We start from the raw sequence: 20,404 nt of genomic DNA on the forward strand, positions 1-20,404 counted from the left end.
CCTAACCGGTTTTTGGGGTTCCCCTCCCAGCTGTCGGTGGTGGAGTACGACCCCGGCACCCACGACCTCAAGACTCTGTCCCTGCACTACTTCGAGGAGCCGGAGCTCAGGGTGAGCCCAGAACCCCAAATGTACCCCAAAAACCCCAAATTAACCCCAAATTAACCCAAATTAACCCCAAAAATGGATTTGGGGCTCCCTCAGAGCTCAGGGTGAGCCCAGAACCCCAAATGTACCCCAAAAACCCCAAATTAACCCCAAATTAACCCCAAATTAACCCCAAAAATGGATTTGGGGCTCCCTCAGAGCTCAGGGTGAGCCCAGAACCCCAAATGTACCCCAAAAACCCCAAAAACCCCAAATTAACCCCAAATTAACCCCAAATTAACCCCAAATCAACCCCAAAAATGGATTTGGGGCTCCCTCAGAGCTCAGGGTGAGCCCAGAACCCCAAAACTTCCCAAATGTACCCCAAAACCCCAAATCAACCCCAAAAATGGATTTGGGGCTCCCTCAGAGCTCAGGGTGAGCCCAGAACCCCAAAACTTCCCAAATCAACCCCAAAAATGGATTTGGGGGTTCCCTCAGAGCTCAGGGTGAGCCCAGAACCCCAAATGTACCCCAAAAACCCCAAATTAACCCCAAATTAACCCCAAAAACCCCAAATCAACCCCAAAAATGGATTTGGGGTTCCCTCAGAGCTCAGGGTGAGCCCAGAACCCCAAATGTACCCCAAAACCCCAAATTAACCCCAAATTAACCCCAAAAATGGATTTGGGGGTTCCCTCAGAGCTCAGGGTGAGCCCAGAACCCCAAATGTATCCCAAAACCCCCAAATTTACCCAAAATTAACCCCAAAAATGGATTTGGGGTTCCCTCAGAGCTCAGGGTGAGCTGGGACCCCAAATTTACCCCAAAACCCCCAAATTAAACCCAAAATGGATCTTGGGGTTCCCTCAGAGCTCAGGGTGAGCCCAGAACCCCAAATTTACCCCAAATTTACCCCAGAAATGGATTTTGGGGTTCCCTCAGAGCTCAGGGTGAGCTGGGACCCCAAATTTATCCCAAATTTTACCCCAAAATCCCCAAATTTACCCCCAAAATTCCCAAATTTACACCAAAACCCCCCACATTTTACCCCAAAATCTCCAAATTTTCCCCCCAAAAATGGATTTTGGGGTCCCCCCCAGATCCCAGAGTTCTTCCAGAACCCCAAAATCCCCGAATTTCCCCCCAAATGTTGGGGTTCAGCAGGTCCCAGGGTTGTCCTGACCATCCCAAATCCCCCAGATGTGCGGGGTCACTCTGGGATGGATTTGGGGGTTCCCAAATCCCATTTGGGGTTCCAAAATTCCATTTTTCCAGGATGGCTTTGTGCAGAGCGTGCACACGGAGCTCTGGGATGGATTTGGGGGTTCCCAAATCCCTTTTGGGGTTCCAAAATTCCATTTTTGCAGGACGGCTCCGTGCAGAACGTGCACAGGGAGCTCTGGGATGGATTTTGGGGTTCCCAGATCCCTTTTGGGGTTCCCAAACCCCCGTTTTTTGCAGGATGGCTCCGTGCAGAACGTGCACAGGGAGCTCTGGGATGGATTTTGGGGTTCCCAGATCCCATTTGGGGTTCCCAAACCCCCGTTTTTTGCAGGACGGCTTCGTGCAGAACGTGCACACCCCCCATGTGCATGTGTGGGGTCACTCTGGGATGGATTTGGGGGTTCCAGAGCCCCCTAAATCACCCCAAACCCCATATTTTCCAGGACGGCTTCGTGCAGAACGTGCACAGGGAGCTCTGGGATGGATTTTGGGGTTCCCAGATCCCATTTGGGGTTCCCAAACCCCCGTTTTTTGCAGGACGGCTTCGTGCAGAACGTGCACAGGGAGCTCTGGGATGGATTTTGGGGTTCCCAGATCCCATTTGGGGTTCCCAAACCCCCGTTTTTTGCAGGACGGCTTCGTGCAGAACGTGCACACGCCGCGGGTGCGCGTGGACCCCGACGGGCGCTGCGCGGTGATGCTGATCTACGGCACCCGCCTGGTGGTGCTGCCCTTCCGCAGGGACTCGCTGGCCGACGAGCACGAGGGGCCGGTGGGAGAGGGGTGAGAGACCCCCCGGACCCCCCGGGGCCCCCCAAAAGCCAGAGAGCCCCCCTGAACCCCCCGACCCCGCAGGCAGAAGTCGAGCTTCCTGCCCAGCTACATCATCGACGTGCGCGAGCTGGACGAGAAACTGCTCAACATCATCGACATGCAGTTCCTGCACGGCTACTACGAGCCCACGCTGCTGATCCTCTTCGAGCCCAACCAGACCTGGCCCGGGTCAGTGCGGGGGTCTGGGGGGCTTGGAGCAGTTTTGGGGGGGTTTGAGGCAATTTTGGGGGGATTTGGGGGAGTTTGGAGGGAATTTGAGGCACTCTTCAAGGGGTTTTGGGGGTCCCAGCCCGTGCAGTTCCTGCACGGCTGCTGTGAGCCCACGCTGCTGATCCTCTGTGAGCCCAACCAGAGCTGGCCCGGGTCAGTCTGGGGGTCCCAGGGGAATTTGGGGTCAGGCTGTGTCTGTCACCCCCAGGTGACACGGGTGTCCCCACAGGAGGGTGGCAGTGCGGCAGGACACTGTGACACCCCCAGGGGACACTCAGGTGACACCCAGGTGACAGAGCTGTCCCCACAGGAGGGTGGCAGTGCGGCAGGACACAGGGGGGGTCAGGGTGTGTTTGTCACCCCCAGGTGACACCCAGGTGACAGAGCTGTCCCCACAGGAGGGTGGCAGTGCGGCAGGACACGTGCAGCATCGTGGCCATCTCGCTGAACATCCTGCAGCGCGTGCACCCGGTGATCTGGTCCCTGAGCTCGCTGCCCTTCGACTGCACCCAGGCACTGCCCGTGCCCAAACCCATCGGTCAGTGACGGTGACAGTGACAGGGACAGTGACACAGTGACAGTGATCTGGTCCCTGAGCTCGCTGCCCTTCGACTGCACCCAGGCACTGCCCGTGCCCAAACCCATCGGTCAGTGACGGTGACAGTGACACAGTGACAGTGACACAGTGACAGTGACAGTGACAGTGACAGTGACACAGTGACAGTGACAGTGACAGTGACACAGTGACACAGTGACGGTGACAGTGACACAGTGACAGTGACACAGTGACAGTGACAGTGACACAGTGACAGTGACACAGTGACAGTGATCTGGTCCCTGAGCTCGCTGCCCTTCGACTGCACCCAGGCACTGCCCGGGCCCAAACCCATCGGTCAGTGACGGTGACAGTGACAGGGACAGTGACAGTGACACAGTGACACAGTGACAGTGACAGTGACACAGTGACAGTGACACAGTGACAGTGACACAGTGACACAGTGACAGTGACACAGTGACAGTGACACAGTGACAGTGACAGTGACACAGTGACAGTGACAGTGACAGGGACAGTGACAGTGACACAGTGACAGTGACAGTGACACAGTGACAGTGACACAGTGACAGTGATCTGGTCCCTGAGCTCGCTGCCCTTCGACTGCACCCAGGCACTGCCCGGGCCCAAACCCATCGGTCAGTGACGGTGACAGTGACAGTGACAGTGACAGTGACACAGTGACACAGTGACAGTGACAGTGACACAGTGACAGTGACACAGTGACAGTGACGGTGACAGTGACAGTGACAGTGACAGTGACACAGTGACACAGTGACAGTGACAGTGACACAGTGACAGTGATAGTGACACAGTGACAGTGACACAGTGACACAGTGACAGTGACAGTGACAGTGACACAGTGACACAGTGACAGTGACACAGTGACAGTGACAGTGACACAGTGATGGTGACAGTGACAGGGACAGTGACAGTGACACAGTGACACAGTGACACAGTGACAGTGACAGTGATAGTGACACTGTGACAGTGACACAGTGACCGTGACAGTGACCGTGACACAGTGACACAGTGACACAGTGACTGTGACACAGTGACAGTGATAGTGACAGTGACACAATGACAGTGACAGTCAGTGACACAGGGGGTGTGGTGACACTGACACTGTGCGCATGTCCCAGGGGGTGTGGTGATGGTGACACTGACAATGACACTGTCCCCATGTCCCAGGGGGTGTGGTGATGGTGACAATGACAATGACACTGTCCCCATGTCCCCATGTCCCAGGGGGTGTGGTGATGGTGACAACGACACTGACACTGTCCCCATGTCCCAGGGGGTGTGGTGATGGTGACACTGACAATGACACTGTCCCCATGTCCCCATGTCCCAGGGGGTGTGGTGATGGTGACAATGACACTGACACTGTCCCCGTGTCCCCATGTCCCAGGGGGTGTGGTGACGGTGACACTGACAATGACACTGTCCCCATGTCCCCATGTCCCAGGGGGTGTGGTGATGGTGACAATGACAATGACACTGACACTGTCCCCATGTGCCAGGGGGTGTGGTGACAATGACACTGACACTGTCCCCATGTCCCCATGTCCCAGGGGGTGTTGTGACGGTGACAATGACACTGACACTGTCCCCGTGTCCCAGGGGGTGTGGTGATGGTGACAATGACAATGACACTGACACTGTCCCCATGTCCCAGGGGGTGTTGTGACGGTGACAATGACAATGACACTGACACTGTCCCCGTGTCCCAGGGGGTGTTGTGATCTTCGCTGTGAACTCGCTGCTGTACCTGAACCAGAGCGTGCCCCCGTACGGGGTGGCCCTGAACAGCCTCACCTGCGGCACCACCGTGTTCCCGCTGCGTGAGTGACACTGTCCCCTCTCACTGTCCCTGTCACCTGTCCCTGTCACCTGTCGCCATCCCTGTTCCTGTCACTGTCACCTGTTCCTGTCCCCGTACGGGGTGGCCCTGAACAGCCTCACCTGCGGCATCACCGTGTTCCCGCTGCGTGAGTGACACACCTGTCACCTGTCCCTGTCACCTGTCGCCATCCCTGTCCCTGTTCCTGTCACTGTCACCTGTTCCTGTCCCCGTACGGGGTGGCCCTGAACAGCCTCACCTGCGGCACCACCGTGTTCCCTCTGCGTAAGGGACGCACCTGGCCCTGTCTGTGTCACTGTCCCCTGGCCCTGTCTGTGTCACTGTCCCCTGGCCCTGTGTGTGTCACTGTCCCCTGGCACTGTCTGTGTCACTGTCCCCTGGCACTGTCCCCTGGCCCTGTGTCACTGTCCCATGGCCCTGTCTGTGTCACTGTCCCCTGGCCCTGTGTGTGTCACTGTCCCCTGTCCCCTGGCCCTGTGTCACTGTCCCCTGGCCCCGTCCCCATCTCTGTCACTATCCCATTCCCATTTCTTGTGTCCCCATCCCTGTCCTGTCCCTGTCACTGTCCCCATTCCTGTCCCTGTTTCCATCTCTGTCCCCATCTGTGTCCGTCTCCCCAGTTGTGACAGTCTCCATCCCTGTCCCCGTTCCTGCTGTGACTGTCCCCATCTCTGTCCCCATCCCTGTCCCCATCCCTGCTGTGATTGTCCCTGTCCCTGTCCCCATCGCTGTCCCCATCCCCACTGTCCCTGTCCCCATCCCTGTCCCTGTCCCCATCCCTGTCCCCGTCCCCACTGTCCCTATCCCATCCTTGTCGCTGTCCCCAGCTGTGACTGTCCCCACCCCTGTCCCATCCCTGTCCCTGTCCCCATCCCCCCTGTGACTGCCCCTGTCCCCACTGTTCCTGTCCCCCCTGTGACTGTCCCTGTCCCCGCTGTGACTGTCCCTGTCCCTGTCCCTGTCCCATCCCTGTCCCTGTCCCCCCTGTGACTGTCCCTGTCCCTGTCCCATCCCTGTCCCTGTCCCCACCTCACTGTCCCTGTCCCCATTGCTGTCCCATCCCTGTCCCTGTCCCCCCTGTGACTGTCCCTGTCCTTGTCCCATCCCTGTCCCTGTCCCCACCTCACTGTCCCTGTCCCCACCTCACTGTCCCCGTCCCCGTCCCTGTCCCATCCCTGTCCCTGTCCCCACCTCACTGTCCCTGTCCCTGTCCCATCCCTGTCCCTGTCCCCACCTCACTGTCCCCGTCCCCGTCGCTGTCCCATCCCTGTCCCTGTCCCCACCTCACTGTCCCTGTCCCCACCTCACTGTCCCTGTCCCTGTCCCTGTCCCATCCCTGTCCCTGTCCCCACCTCACTGTCCTTGTCCCCGTCGCTGTCCCATCCCTGTCCCTGTCCCCACCTCACTGTCCCTGTCCCCACCTCACTGTCCCTGTCCCTGTCCCTGTCCCATCCCTGTCCCTGTCCCCACCTCACTGTCCTTGTCCCCGTCGCTGTCCCATCCCTGTCCCTGTCCCCACCTCACTGTCCCTGTCCCTGTCCCCACCTCACTGTCCCTGTCCCCACCTCACTGTCCCTGTCCCTGTCCCTGTCCCATCCCTGTCCCTGTCCCCACCTCACTGTCCCTGTCCCCGTCCCTGTCCCATCCCTGTCCCTGTCCCCACCTCACTGTCCCCGTCCCCGTCCCTGTCCCATCCCTGTCCCTGTCCCCACCTCACTGTCCCTGTCCCTGTCCCTGTCCCATCCCTGTCCCTGTCCCCACCTCACTGTCCTTGTCCCCGTCGCTGTCCCATCCCTGTCCCTGTCCCCACCTCACTGTCCCTGTCCCCACCTCACTGTCCCTGTCCCTGTCCCTGTCCCATCCCTGTCCCTGTCCCCACCTCACTGTCCCTGTCCCTGTCCCATCCCTGTCCCTGTCCCATCCCTGTCCCTGTCCCCACCTCACTGTCCCTGTCCCTGTCCCGTCCCTGTCCCCACCTCACTGTCCCCGTCCCCGTCGCTGTCCCATCCCTGTCCCTGTCCCCACCTCACTGTCCCCGTCCCCGTCCCTGTCCCATCCCTGTCCCTGTCCCCACCTCACTGTCCCTGTCCCCGTCGCTGTCCCCAGGGGTCCAGGAGGGCGTGAGGATGACTCTGGACTGTGCCCAGGCCACCTTCATCTCCTATGACAAGATGGTCATCTCGCTCAAGGGGGGGGAGATGTGAGTCTGGGGGGGTCCTGGGGGTGTCCCCAAGGGTTTGGGGGGTCCCCATGTCCCCCCTGAAGTGTCCCCTGTGTGTCCCGGCCGTGTCCTGGCGCTGCTCAGGGACAGGGTGAGCTCTGTCCCCTCCTGCCCTGGGACAAGGGGGGGTCCCTGGGGGTCTGGAGTGACTTTATGGGGTCCTGAGGGTGTCCCCAAGGGTTTGGGGTGTCCCCAAGGGTTTTGGGGTGTCCCCAGGGGTTCGGGGGTGTCCCCTGTCCCCCACAACGTGCCACCCCCTGTCCCGGCCGTGTCCTGGCGCTGCTCAGGGACAGGGTGAGCTCTGTCCCCTCCTGCCCTGGGACAAGGGGGGGTCCCTGGGGGGACTTTTGGGGGTCTGCAGGGATTGTGGGGGGTCCTGGGGGTGTCCCCAGGGTTTCGGGGGTGTCCCCAGGGATTTGGGGGTGTCCCAAAGGGTTCGGGGGTGTCCCCGGGGGTTCGGGGGTGTCCCCAAGGGTCTGTCACCCCCCTGAGTGTCCCTTTCGTGTCCCAGCTCTGCTGACGCTGATCACGGACGGGATGCGCTCTGTCCCTGGGACAGTGGGGGTCTCTGGGGGTCCTGGTTTTTCTGGGGGTGTCCCCGGGGGTTCGGGGGTGTCCCCAAGGGTTCGAGGGTGTCCCCAAGGGTTCGGGGGTGTCCCCGGGGGTTCGGGGGTGTCCCCGGGGGTCTGTCACCCCCCTGAGTGTCCCTTTGCCATCCCAGCTACGTGCTGACGCTGATCACGGACGGGATGCGCTCCGTGCGCTCCTTCCACTTCGACAAAGCGGCCGCGTCCGTCCTGACCACCTGTGTGAGCACCTGGGGACACCGGGGACACCTGGGGACAGCTGGGGACACTGGGGACACCTGGGGACAGTCTGGGGACACCTGGGGACAGTCTGGGGACAGTCTGGGGACACTGGGGACAGCTGGGGACACTGGGGACACTGGGGACAGCTGGGGACACTGGGGACACCTGGGGACACTGGGGACACTGGGGACACCTGGGGACACTGGGGACAGCTGGGGACACTGGGGACACTGGGGACACCTGGGGACACCTGGGGACACCTGGGGACACTGGGGACACCTGGGGACACCTGGGGACACCTGGGGACACCTGGGGACAGCTGGGGACACTGGGGACACTGGGGACAGCTGGGGACAGTCTGGGGACATCTGGGGACACCTGGGGACATTCGGGGGACAGCTGGGGACACTGGGGACAGCTGGGGACAGCTGGGGACACCTGGGGACACTGGGGACACCTGGGACACCTGGGGACAGTCTGGGGACATCTGGGGACACTGGGGACAGCTGGGGACACCTGGGACACCTGGGGACACCTGGGGACACCTGGGACACCTGGGGACAGTCTGGGGACATCTGGGGACACTGGGGACACTGGGGACACCTGGGGACATTCGGGGGACAGCTGGGGACACCTGGGGACAGCTGGGGACACTGGGGACACCTGGGACACCTGGGGACACTGGGGACAGTCTGGGCACCCCTGGGGACCCCATGGCACACCTGGGCACACCTGGAGACAGTGGGGACACTGGGGACAGTCTTGGGACAGTCTGGGGGACACCCGGGCACACCTGGCACACCTGGGGACACCTGGCACACCTGGGGAACAGTCTAGAGACACCTGGGGACATTTGGGGACAGTCTGAGGACACGTGGGGGACAGTGAGGGACACCTGGGGGGCACTGGAGACACCTGGGGACAGTCTGGGGACACTCTGAGGATCCTGGGGACACCTGGGGACAGTCTGGGACACCTGGGGACACTGGGGACAGTTTGAGGACAGCTGGGGGACAGTGGGGGACACCTTGGGAGCACTGGGGACACCTGGGGACACTGGGGACACTGGGGACTTTTGGGGACAGTTTGAGGACACCTGGGGGACAGTGAGGACACCTGGGGACACGTGGGGACACCTTGGGAGCACTGGGGACAGCTGGGGACGCTCGGGGGACACCTGGAGGATACCAGGGACATCTCTGGGGACACCTGGGGGACAGTGGGGACACCTGGGGACACCTGAGGGCACTTTGAGGATCCTGGGGGACACCTGGGGGCCACCTGGTGACCCTGAGGTGACCCTGAGGTGGCACCCATGTGTCCCCAGATGGTGCCCCTGGAGCCGGGCTATCTGTTCCTGGTGGCACTGAGGTGGCACTGAGGTGGCACTCAGGTGACACTCAGGTGGCACTCAGGTGACACTCAGGTGGCACTCAGGTGGCACTCAGGTGACACTCAGGTGACACTCAGGTGACACCCACATGTCCCCAGATGGTGCCCCTGGAGCCGGGCTATCTGTTCCTGGGGACACTCAGGTGGCACTCAGGTGACACTCAGGTGGCACTGAGGTGACACTCAGGTGACACTGAGGTGACACTCAGGTGGCACTCAGGTGACACTCAGGTGACACTCAGGTGGCACTCAGGTGACACTCAGGTGACACCCAGGTGTGTCCCCAGATGGTGCCCCTGGAGCCGGGCTATCTGTTCCTGGGCTCCCGCCTGGGCAACTCGCTCCTGCTCAGGTACACCGAGAAACTGCAGGAGGCGCCCGCGGGCACGGGCAGGGACGGGCCCGACAGACAGGTGAGAGCCCCAGAACACACCTGGGCACCCCAGAGCTCACCTGGGCACCCCAGAGCACACCTGGGCACCCCAGAGCACAGCTGGGCACCCCAAAATCCACCTGGGCACCCCACAGCTCACCTGGGCACCCCAGAGCACACCTGGGCACCCCAGAGCTCACCTGGGCACCCCAGAGCACACCTGGGCACCCCACAGCACACCTGGGCACCCCACAGCTCACCTGGGCACCCCAGAGCTCACCTGGGCACCCCAGAGCACAGCTGGGCACCCCACAGCACACCTGGGCAGTGCCAGAGCTCACCTGGGCACCCCAGAGCTCACCTGGGCACCCCACAGCTCACCTGGGCACCCCACAGCACACCTGGGCACCCCAGAGCACAGCTGGGCACCCCAGAGCTCACCTGGGCACCCCAGAGCACACCTGGGCACCCCACAGCTCACCTGGGCACCCCAGAGCTCACCTGGGCACCCCAGAGCACAGCTGGGCACCCCAGAGCTCACCTGGGCACCCCACAGCACACCTGGGCACCCCAGAGCACACCTGGGCACCCCAGAGCACAGCTGGGCACCCCAAAATCCATCTGGGCACCCCACAGCTCACCTGGGCACCCCACAGCACACCTGGGCACCCCAGAACACACCTGGGCACCCCACAGCTCACCTGGGCACCCCACAGCACACCTGGGCACCCCAGAGCACACCTGGGCACCCCACAGCTCACCTGGGCACCCCACAGCACACCTGGGCACCCCAGAGCACACCTGGGCACCCCACAGCTCACCTGGGCACCCCAGAGCACACCTGGGCACCCCACAGCACAGCTGGGGATCCCCAAAATGAACCTGGGCACCCCAAAATGAACCTGGGGATCCCCGAAATCCACCTGGGCACCCCAAAGCACAGCTGGGCACCCCAAAATCCACCTGGGGACCCCAAAATCCACCTGGGCACCCCGAACCTGTCCCTTTCCCCCCCAGGAGGAGCCCCCGGTGAAGAAGAAACGCTCGGAGCCATCGGGGCCGTGGGCAGGTGGGGACACCTGGGGGCACCTGGGGACACCTGGGGACACCTGGGGACACCTGGGGGTACTCGGGGACACCTGGGACACACCTGGGGACACCTGGGGACACCTGGGGGTAATGGGGGACACCTGGGGGTAATGGGGGACAGTGGGGACACCTGGGGACACCTGGGGACACCTGGGGGTACTCGGGGACACCTGGGACACACCTGGGGACACCTGGGGGTAATGGGGGACACCTGGGACACACCTGGGGACACCTGGGGACACCTGGGGACACCTGGGGGTAATGGGGGACACCTGGGGGTAATGGGGGACAGTGGGGACACCTGGGGACACCTGGGGACACCTGGGGGTACTCGGGGACACCTGGGACACACCTGGGGACACCTGGGGGTAATGGGGGACACCTGGGACACACCTGGGGACACCTGGGGACACCTGGGGACACCTGGGGGTAATGGGGGACACCTTGGGAACAGTGGGAACACCTGGGGAGCACCTGGGGACAGCAGGGGGGCATTGGGGACACTTGGGGACAGTCTGGGACACCTGGGGGCACCTGGGGACGCTTTGAGGGTACTGGGGACACTGGGGGACACCTGGACACACCTGGGGACCCGCGTCACCTGTGGAGACCCTGGGGGGTGACACTGGGTGACAGTTCTGTCCCAAGGGGGTGACAGTGGGTGACACAGGTGACACAGGTGACAGTAGGTGTGTCCCTGTGCCAGGGGGGTGACGGTGGGTGACACAGGTGACACAAGTGACAGTAGGTGTGTCCCTATGCCAGGGGGGTGACAATGGGTGACTCAGGTGACAACGGGTGACAGTTCAGTCCCCGTCCTGGGGGGTGGCAGTGGGTAGCTGTAGGTGACAGTGAGTGACAATGGGTGACAGCAGGTGACAGTAGGTGTGTCCCTGTGCCAGGGGGGTGACAGTGGGCGACTGTAGGTGACAGCAGGTGACCCAGGTGTGTCCCTGTGTCAGCGGGGTGACATTGGCTGGCAGTGGGTGACACAGGTGACTGTAGGTGACACAGGTGACGGTGACAATAGGTGACCCAGGTGTGTCCCTGTCCCAGGGGGGTGGCAGTAGGTGACAGAGGGGTGACAGTGGGTGACAGTAGGTGACCCAGGGGTGACAATGGGTGACACAGGTGACACTGCTGTCCCTGTGGCAGGGGGGTGACACTGGGTGACAGTGGGTGACACAGGTGACACTGGGTGGCACAGGGGTGACAGTGGGTGACACAGGTGACAGTAGGTGGCACAGGTGACACTGCTGTCCCTGTCCCAGGGGGGTGACACTGGGTGACAGTGGGTGCCACTGGGTGACAGTGGGTGACGCTGGGTGACAATGGGTGGCACAGGTGACACTGCTGTCCCTGTCCCAGGGGGGAAGCCGCAGGCTCAGGACGAGGTGGACGAGATCGAGGTGTACGGCAGCGAGGCGGCCTCGGGGACACAGCTGGCCACCTACTCCTTCGAGGTACTGTCACCTGTGTGTCACCTGTGTCACCTGTGTGTCACCTGTGTGTCTGTCACCTCCCTGTCACACACAGCTGGCCACCTACTCCTTCGAGGTACTGTCACTGTCACCTGTGTGTCACCTGTGTGTCTGTCACCTGTGTCACCTGTGTGTCACCTCTCTGTCACCTCCCTGTCACACCCAGCTGGCCACCTACTCCTTCGAGGTACTGTCACTGTCACCTGTGTGTCACCTGTGTGTCTGTCACCTCCCTGTCACACACAGCTGGCCACCTACTCCTTCGAGGTACTGTCACTGTCACCTGTGTCACCTGTGTCACCTGTGTGTCTGTCACCTGTGTCACCTCCCTGTCACACACAGCTGGCCACCTACTCCTTCGAGGTACTGTCACTGTCACTGTCACCTGTGTGTCTGTCACCTCCCTGTCACACACAGCTGGCCACCTACTCCTTCGAGGTACTGTCACCTGTGTGTCACCTGTGTCACCTGTGTGTCACCTGTGTGTCTGTCACCTCCCTGTCACACACAGCTGGCCACCTACTCCTTCGAGGTACTGTCACTGTCACCTGTGTCACCTGTGTCACCTGTGTGTCTGTCACCTGTGTCACCTCCCTGTCACACACAGCTGGCCACCTACTCCTTCGAGGTACTGTCACTGTCACTGTCACCTGTGTGTCTGTCACCTCCCTGTCACACACAGCTGGCCACCTACTCCTTCGAGGTACTGTCATTGTCATTGTCACCTGTGTCACCTGTGTGTCACCTGTGTGTCTGTCACCTGTGTGTCTGTCACCTCCCTGTCACACCCAGCTGGCCACCTACTCCTTCGAGGTACTGTCACTGTCACCTGTGTCACCTGTGTCATCTGTGTGTCATCTGTGTGTCACATCCCTGTCACACACAGCTGTTCACCTACTCCTTCGAGGTGACGTCACCTGTGTGTCACCTTTCACCTCCGTGTCACCTCCCTGTCACCTGTCACCTCCTTGTCAGCTTTGCGTCACCTGTCACCTGTGTCGCATCTTTGTGACCCCCAGCTGGCCACCTGTTCCTTTGAGATCCTGTCGCTGTCACCTCCCTGTCACCCGTGTGTCACCCCGGTGTGACGGCGCTGTCGCTGTCCCCGTGCCAGGTGTGCGACAGCATCCTCAACATCGGGCCCTGCGCCAACGCCGCCATGGGGGAGCCGGCCTTCCTGTCCGAGGAGGTGAGGGGAGAAAAACCCCAAAAACACCCCAAAATCTACCCCAAATGTACCCCAAAATCTACCCCAAAATGTACCCCAAAATGTACCCCAAAAACCACCCCAAACCCAGCCCAAAAACCACCCCAAACCCGGCCTTCCTGTCCGAGGAGGTGAGGGGAGAAAAACCCCCAAAACACCCCAAAATCTACCCCAAATGTACCCCAAAAACCCCAAATGTACCCCAAAATGTACCCTAAAAACCCCAAATTGTACCCCAAATTGTACCCCAAAATGTACCCCAAAACCCCCAAATGGACCCCAAAATGGACCCCAAAATGTACCCCAAAAACCACCCCAAACCCAGCCCAAAAACCACCCCAAACCCGGCCTTCCTGTCCGAGGAGGTGAGGGGAGAAAAACCCCAAAAACACCCCAAAATCTACCCCAAATGTACCCCAAAATGTACCCCAAATGTACCCCAAAATCTACCCCAAAATGTACCCCAAAATCTACCCCAAAACCCACCCAAACCCGGCCTTCATGTCCGAGGAGGTGAGGGGAGAAAAACCCCAAAAACACCCCAAAATGTACCCCAAATGTACCCCAAAATGTACCCAAAATGTACCCCAAAATGTACCCCAAATGTACCCCAAAATCTACCCCAAAATGTACCCCAAAAACCACCCAAACCCGGCCTTCCTGTCTGAGGAGGTGAGGGGAGAAAAACCCCAAAAACACCCCAAAATCTACCCCAAAATCTCCCCCAAAAACCACCCAAACCCGGCCTTCCTGTCCGAGGAGGTGAGGGGCCCCAGAATGTACCCCAAAATCCCCAAATGTACCCCAAAATCCCCAAATGTACCCCAAAATGGACCCTAAAAACCCCAAATTGTACCCCAAAATGTACCCCAAAATGTACCCCAAAACCCCCAAATGTACCCCAAAATGGACCCCAAAATGTACCCCAAAAACCCCAAATGTACCCCAAAATGGACCCCAAAAACCCCAAATTGTACCCCAAAATGTACCCCAAAATGTACCCCAAAAACCCCAAATGGACCCCAAAATGTACCCCAAAATGTACCCCAAAAACCCCAAATGTACCCCGAAATGGACCCCAAACCCAGCCCAAACCCGGCCTTCCTGTCTGAGGAGGTGAAGGGAGAAAAACCCCAAAATGTACCCCAAAATGTACCCCAAATGTACCCCAAAATGTACCACAAAAACACCCCAAAATGTACCTCAAAAACCCCAAATCCACCCCAAACCCCAGCCCAAACCCGGCCTTCCTGTCTGGGGAGGTGAGGGACACAAAAACCCCAAAATGTGCCCCAAAAACCCCAAAATGGACCCCAAAAACCACCCCAAACCCAGCCCAAACCCGGCCTTCCTGTCTGAGGAGGTGAGGGACCCAAAAACCCTAAAATGTACCCCAAAACCCAGCCCAATGAGGGACCCACAAACCCCCAGAAACACCCCAAAACGTACCCCAGAAACCCACCCCAAAACCCACCCTAAAATCCACCCCAAACCTGACCTTCCTGCCCAAGAGGGTGAGGGGGAAAAAGCCCCAAAAAGCCCCTGGAAAAGTGCCCCAAAACCCCCAAAATGAGCCCCAAAACCCCCAAATGAGCCCCAAAACCCCCCAAATGAGCCCCAAAACCCCCAAAATGAGCCCCAAAAACCCCAAAATGTGCCCCAAAACCCCCAAAATGAGCCCCAAAAACCCCAAATGAGCCCCAAAAACCCCAAAATGTGCCCCAAAACCCCCAAATGAGCCCCAAAAACCCCAAAATGAGCCCCAAAGCCCCCAAAATGAGCCCCAAAACCCCCAAATGAGCCCCAAAACCCCCAAAATGAGCCCCAAAACCCCCAAATGAGCCCCAAAAACCCCAAAATGAGCCCCAAAGCCCCCAAATGAGCCCCAAAAACCCCAAAATGAGCCCCAAAGCCCCCAAAATGAGCCCCAAAACCCCCAAATGAGCCCCAAAACCCCCAAAATGAGCCCCAAAAACCCCAAATGAGCCCCAAAACCCCCAAAATGAGCCCCAAAACCCCCAAATGAGCCCCAAAAACCCCAAATGAGCCCCAAAAACCCCAAAATGAGCCCCAAAACCCCCAAAATGAGCCCCAAAAACCCCAAATGAGCCCCAAAACCCCCAAATGAGCCCCAAAACCCCAAAATGCGCCCCAAAAACCCCAAATGAGCCCCAAAACCCCCAAAATGTGCCCCAAAACCCCAAATGAGCCCCAAAACCCCCAAAATGAGCCCCAAAAACCCCAAATGAGCCCAAAGCTGACCCCGCTGTTTCTCTGCAGTTCCAGAACAGCCCCGAGCCCGACCTGGAGATCGTCCTGTGCTCGGGGTACGGCAAGAACGGGGCCCTGACCGTGCTGCAGGTACCCAAAAACCCCCAAAATCACCCCAAAAACCCCCAAAAATCACCCCAAAAACCCCAAACCCCCCCTGTGCTCGGGGTACGGCAAGAACGGGGCCCTGACCGTGCTGCAGGTACCCAAAAACCCCCAAAATCACCCCAAAAATCACCCCAAAAACCCCAAACCCCGCCTGTGCTCGGGGCACGGCAAGAACGGGGCCCTGACCGTGCTGCAGGTACCCAAAAACCCCCAAAATCACCCCAAAAACCCCCAAAAATCACCCCAAAAACCCCAAACCCCCCCTGTGCTCGGGGTACGGCAAGAACGGGGCCCTGACCGTGCTGCAGGTACCCAAAAACCCCCAAAATCACCCCAAAAATCACCCCAAAAACCCCAAACCCCGCCTGTGCTCGGGGCACGGCAAGAACGGGGCCCTGACCGTGCTGCAGGTACCCAAAAACCCCCAAAATCACCCCAAAAACCCCCAAAAATCACCCCAAAAACCCCAAACCCCCCCTGTGCTCGGGGTACGGCAAGAACGGGGCCCTGACCGTGCTGCAGGTACCCAAAAACCCCCAAAATCACCCCAAAAAACATCCCAAAAACCCCAAACACCTCAAAACACCTCAAAACCCCCAAACACCTCAAAAACCCCAAAAAACACCCCAAAAACGTCCCAAACACACCCCAAAAACCCCAAAAACCACCCCAAACCGCCAAAAATCACCCCAAAAACCCCAAACCCCCCCTGTGCTCGGGGTACGGCAAGAACGGGGCCCTGACCGTGCTGCAGGTACCCCAAAAACCCCAATTCCCCCCTGAACCCCTGAACCCCACATCCCCCTGAACCCCAAAAAACCCAAAACCCCCCTGAACCCCAAAATCCCCTGAACCCCACAAACGCCCCGGAACCCCAAAAACCTCAAACCCACCTGGACCCCAAACCGCCCTGAATCCTAAAAACCCCTCTGAACCCCAAAACCCCACAAACCCCCCTGAACCCCAGTCCTGCCCCTGAACCCCCAAACCCCCCTGAACCCCAAATACGCTTGAACCCCGAAAACCCCAAAACCTCATTCCCCCCCTGAACCCCTAAAACCCAAATCCCTCCTGAACCCGAAATCCCCTCTGAACCCCAAAAACCCCAAACCCCCCTTGAACCCCCAAAATCCCTCTGAACCCCAAAACCCCACAAACCCCCCTGAACCCCAGTCCTGCCCCTGAACCCCCAAACCCCCCTGAACCCCACAAATCCCCCCAAAACCCACAAACCCCCCTGAACCCCAAAACCCCAAATGCCCCGTGGACTCCAAAACCCCAACCCCCGACCTTGCACCCCAAATCCCCCTTGGATCCAAAATCCTCCTGAACCCCAAAACCCTGCAACCCCCCGATCCCCAATCCTGCCCCTGAACCCCAAAACCCCCCTGAACCCCACAAATCCCCCCTAAACACCAAAACCCCAAACCACCCTGAACCCCAAAAACCCTGAACCCCAAAACCCACAAACCTAAACCCCAAAACCCCCTAATCCTCCCCTGAACCCCACAAAACCCCCCTGAACCTCAAATCCCCTGAACCCCACAAACCCCAAAACCCCCCCTGAACCCCAAAAACCCCAAATCCCCCCTGGACTCCAAACCCTCCCTGAACCCCCAAAACCTCCCTGAACCCCAAAACCCCAAAGCCCCCTGATCCCCAATCCTGCCCCTTGAACCCCAAATCCCCCTGCACCCCACAAACTCCCCCTAAACCCCAACCCCGCCTAGACCCCAAACCCCCCTGAACCCCAAAACCCCAAATCCCAAGCCCTGTTGGACCCCAAAACCCCCTCTGAACCCCAAAATGCCCCTGAACCCCAAAACCCCCTCCGAACCCCAGAACCCCAAACCCCCCAAAACCGCAAACCCCCCAGAACCCCAAACCTCCCTGAACCCCAAAACCCCAAACCCCCACTGAACCCCAAACCTCCCTGAACCCCAAAACCCCAAACCCCCCTGAACCCCAAACCCCCCTGAACCCCAAACCTCCCTGAACCCCAAAACCCCAAACACCCCTGAACCCCAAACCCCCACTGAACCCCAAACCCCCCTGAACCCCAACCCCCCCAAACCCCCCTGAACCCCAAAACCCCGCCGCACCCCAGAGTCCCCCGTGGGAGGTTCCCGGGGGCCGATCCCGGTGCCAGAGCAGGGCTGGGGCGAACCAGGGGGACCCCAAAGTCTGGGGAGCGCCTGTACCCCCCCAGCGACACCCCAAAACCCCAAAATCCATGGGGCGCACCCCAAACACTGCCTGTACCCCCCCAGGGACACCCCAAAAACCCCAAACCTGCCTGTACCCCCCAGCGACACCCCAAAACTGTGGGGTACCCCAAAAACTGCCTGTACCCCCCAGCGACACCCCAAAACCCCAAACCTGCCTGTACCCCCCAGGGACACCCCAAAACTGTGGGGTACCCCAAAAACTGCCTGTACCCCCCAGCGACACCCCAAAACCCTAAACCTGCCTGTACCCCCCAGGGACACCCCAAAACTGTGGGGTGCCCCAAATCTATGGGGCAGCACCCCATGAGGATGGAACTGTCCCCGGATGGCTTTCCCTGCTCCCTGTCCCCATCCTTGTCCCCATCCTTGTCCCTGTCCCTGTCTCCCGGACTCTTGTCCCCTGTCCCTGTCCCCATCCCTGTTCCTGACGCTGTCCCCCATCCCTGTCCCTGTCCCCTGTTCCTGTCCCTGTCCCCGTCCCTGTCCCTGTCCCCGTCCCTGTCCCTGTCCCTGTCCCCCTGTCTGTCCCTGTCCCTGTCCCGTCCCTGTCCCCAGCCCTGTCCCCTGTCCCTGTCCCCCTGTCTGTCCCTGACGCTGTCCCTGTCCCTGTCCCTGTCCCCAGCGCAGCATCCGGCCGCAGGTTGTCACCACCTTCGAGCTGCCCGGCTGTTACGACATGTGGACGGTCACCGCGCCCCCCCCCGCGGGAACAGGTGTGTCACCGTGTCACCTGTGTCCCCTTGTCACCCTCCCTGTGTCACTGTCACCCTTCTATGTCACTGTGTCCCCATGTCCCCCATCCCCTCATGTCCCCGTGTCCGTGTCCCCATGTCCCTCCATGTCCCCACGTCCTTCTGTGTCCCCATGTCCCCCTGTGTGCCCCTGTCCCCCTGTCCCTGTGTCTGTGTCCCCATGTCCCTCCATGTCCCCACGTCCTCTGTGTCCCCCTGTGTCCCCTCATCCCGTGTCCCTGTCCCCTCTTGTCCCCCTGTCCCTCCATGTCCTCTGTGTCCCGTCCGTGTGTCTGTGTCTGTGTCCCCATGTCCTTCCATGTCCCCATGTCCCTGTGTCCCCATCCCCATGTCCCCCTGTCCCTGTGTCTGTGTCCCCATGTCCCCCTGTCCTTCCATGTCCTCTGTGTCCCCTGTCCGTGTGTCCGTGTCTGTGTCCCCATGTCCTTCCATGTCGCTATGTCCATGTCCCCATCCCCATGTCCCACTGTCCCTGTGTCCCCCTGTGTCCCCTCATCCCGTGTCCCTGTCCCCTCTTGTCCCCCTGTTCCTCCGTGTCCTCTGTGTGTCCCTGTGTCCCCTTGTCCCCCTGTTCCCTCATGTCCCTGTGTTGGTGTCCCCCTGTCCCTCCATGTCCCCGTGTCCCCGTGTCCCCTGTCCCTGTCCCCTCTTGTCCCCCTGTTCCTCCATGTCCCTGTGTTGGTGTCCCCCTGTCCCTCCATGTCCCCGTGTCCCCCCGTGTCCCCTGTCCCTGTCCCCTCTTGTCCCCCTGTCCCTCCATGTCCCCGTGTCCCCGTGTCCCCTGTCCCTGTCCCCTCTTGTCCCCCTGTTCCTCCATGTCCCTGTGTTGGTGTCCCCCTGTCCCTCCATGTCCCCGTGTCCCCCCGTGTCCCTGTCCCTGTCCCCTCTTGTCCCCCTGTCCCTCCATGTCCCCGTGTCCCCGTGTCCCCTGTCCCCGTCCGTGTCCCCACGGGTGCTCTGTCCCCACAGCCCGAGGTGGCCCCGGGGACCAGCGCGGAGCCCGAGGCGGCGGCGGCGGCTCCGGAACCTCCTGAGGAGGACGGGGAACGTCACGGGTTCCTCATCCTGAGCCGCGAGGACTCCACCATGGTGAGGGGACACTGGGGACATTGGGGACATTGGGGACATTGGGGACATTGGGGACATCGTGGGGTCACGGGTTCCTCATCCTGAGCCGCGAGGACTCCACCATGGTGAGGGGACATTGAATGGGGACATTGGGGACATCATGGGGTCACGGGTTCCTCATCCTGAGCTGCGAGGACTCCACCATGGTGAGGGGACACTGGGGACATCGTGGGGACAGGGGTTCCTCATCCTGAGCCGCGAGGGCTCCACCATGGTGAGGGGACATCACAGGGACATCACAGGGACATCACAGGGACATGGGGACACAGACACTCCTTGCTGTCCCCTGGTGTCCCCAATGTCCCCGCTGTCCCCGCTGTCCCCAGTGTCCCCAATGTCCCCGCTGTCCCCAATGTCCCCAGATCCTGCAGACGGGCCAGGAGATCCTGGAGCTGGACACGAGCGGCTTCGCCACGCAGGGCCCGACCGTGTTCGCGGGGAACCTGGGCCAGGGCCAGTTCATCGTGCAGGTGTCACCGCTGGGACTGAGGCTGCTGCAGGGCGGTGAGTGACACACCTGGGACACCTGGGGACACACCTGGGGACACACCTGGGGACAGGGACACACCT

General features: G+C 60.4%; 1 protein-coding gene across 1 annotated transcript in view; it reads left to right on the forward strand.

The window, feature by feature from the left end:
- Window positions 1-27: 27 nt before the first annotated feature.
- Window positions 28-20,404, forward strand: part of CPSF1 (cleavage and polyadenylation specific factor 1) — a gene marked incomplete at its 5' end in the record, with an annotated part of 64,430 nt that continues 44,053 nt past the window's right edge. The window contains 15 exons of the mRNA XM_054295239.1: window positions 28-111; window positions 1,946-2,097; window positions 2,170-2,316; window positions 2,757-2,896; window positions 4,645-4,755; window positions 6,882-6,975; window positions 7,718-7,805; window positions 9,485-9,610; window positions 10,588-10,639; window positions 12,028-12,122; window positions 13,255-13,329; window positions 15,628-15,708; window positions 18,577-18,669; window positions 19,676-19,795; window positions 20,197-20,338. Of these exons, the coding sequence (XP_054151214.1) occupies window positions 28-111; window positions 1,946-2,097; window positions 2,170-2,316; window positions 2,757-2,896; window positions 4,645-4,755; window positions 6,882-6,975; window positions 7,718-7,805; window positions 9,485-9,610; window positions 10,588-10,639; window positions 12,028-12,122; window positions 13,255-13,329; window positions 15,628-15,708; window positions 18,577-18,669; window positions 19,676-19,795; window positions 20,197-20,338 (1,600 nt within the window). The remainder of the gene's footprint in view (window positions 112-1,945; window positions 2,098-2,169; window positions 2,317-2,756; window positions 2,897-4,644; window positions 4,756-6,881; window positions 6,976-7,717; window positions 7,806-9,484; window positions 9,611-10,587; window positions 10,640-12,027; window positions 12,123-13,254; window positions 13,330-15,627; window positions 15,709-18,576; window positions 18,670-19,675; window positions 19,796-20,196; window positions 20,339-20,404) is intronic.

Source organism: Melozone crissalis, unplaced genomic scaffold (assembly GCF_028551555.1).
Source record: "Melozone crissalis strain CALT ecotype California unplaced genomic scaffold, PUWL_Pcris_2 ptg000549l_1, whole genome shotgun sequence".
NCBI lineage: Eukaryota > Metazoa > Chordata > Aves > Passeriformes > Passerellidae > Melozone > Melozone crissalis.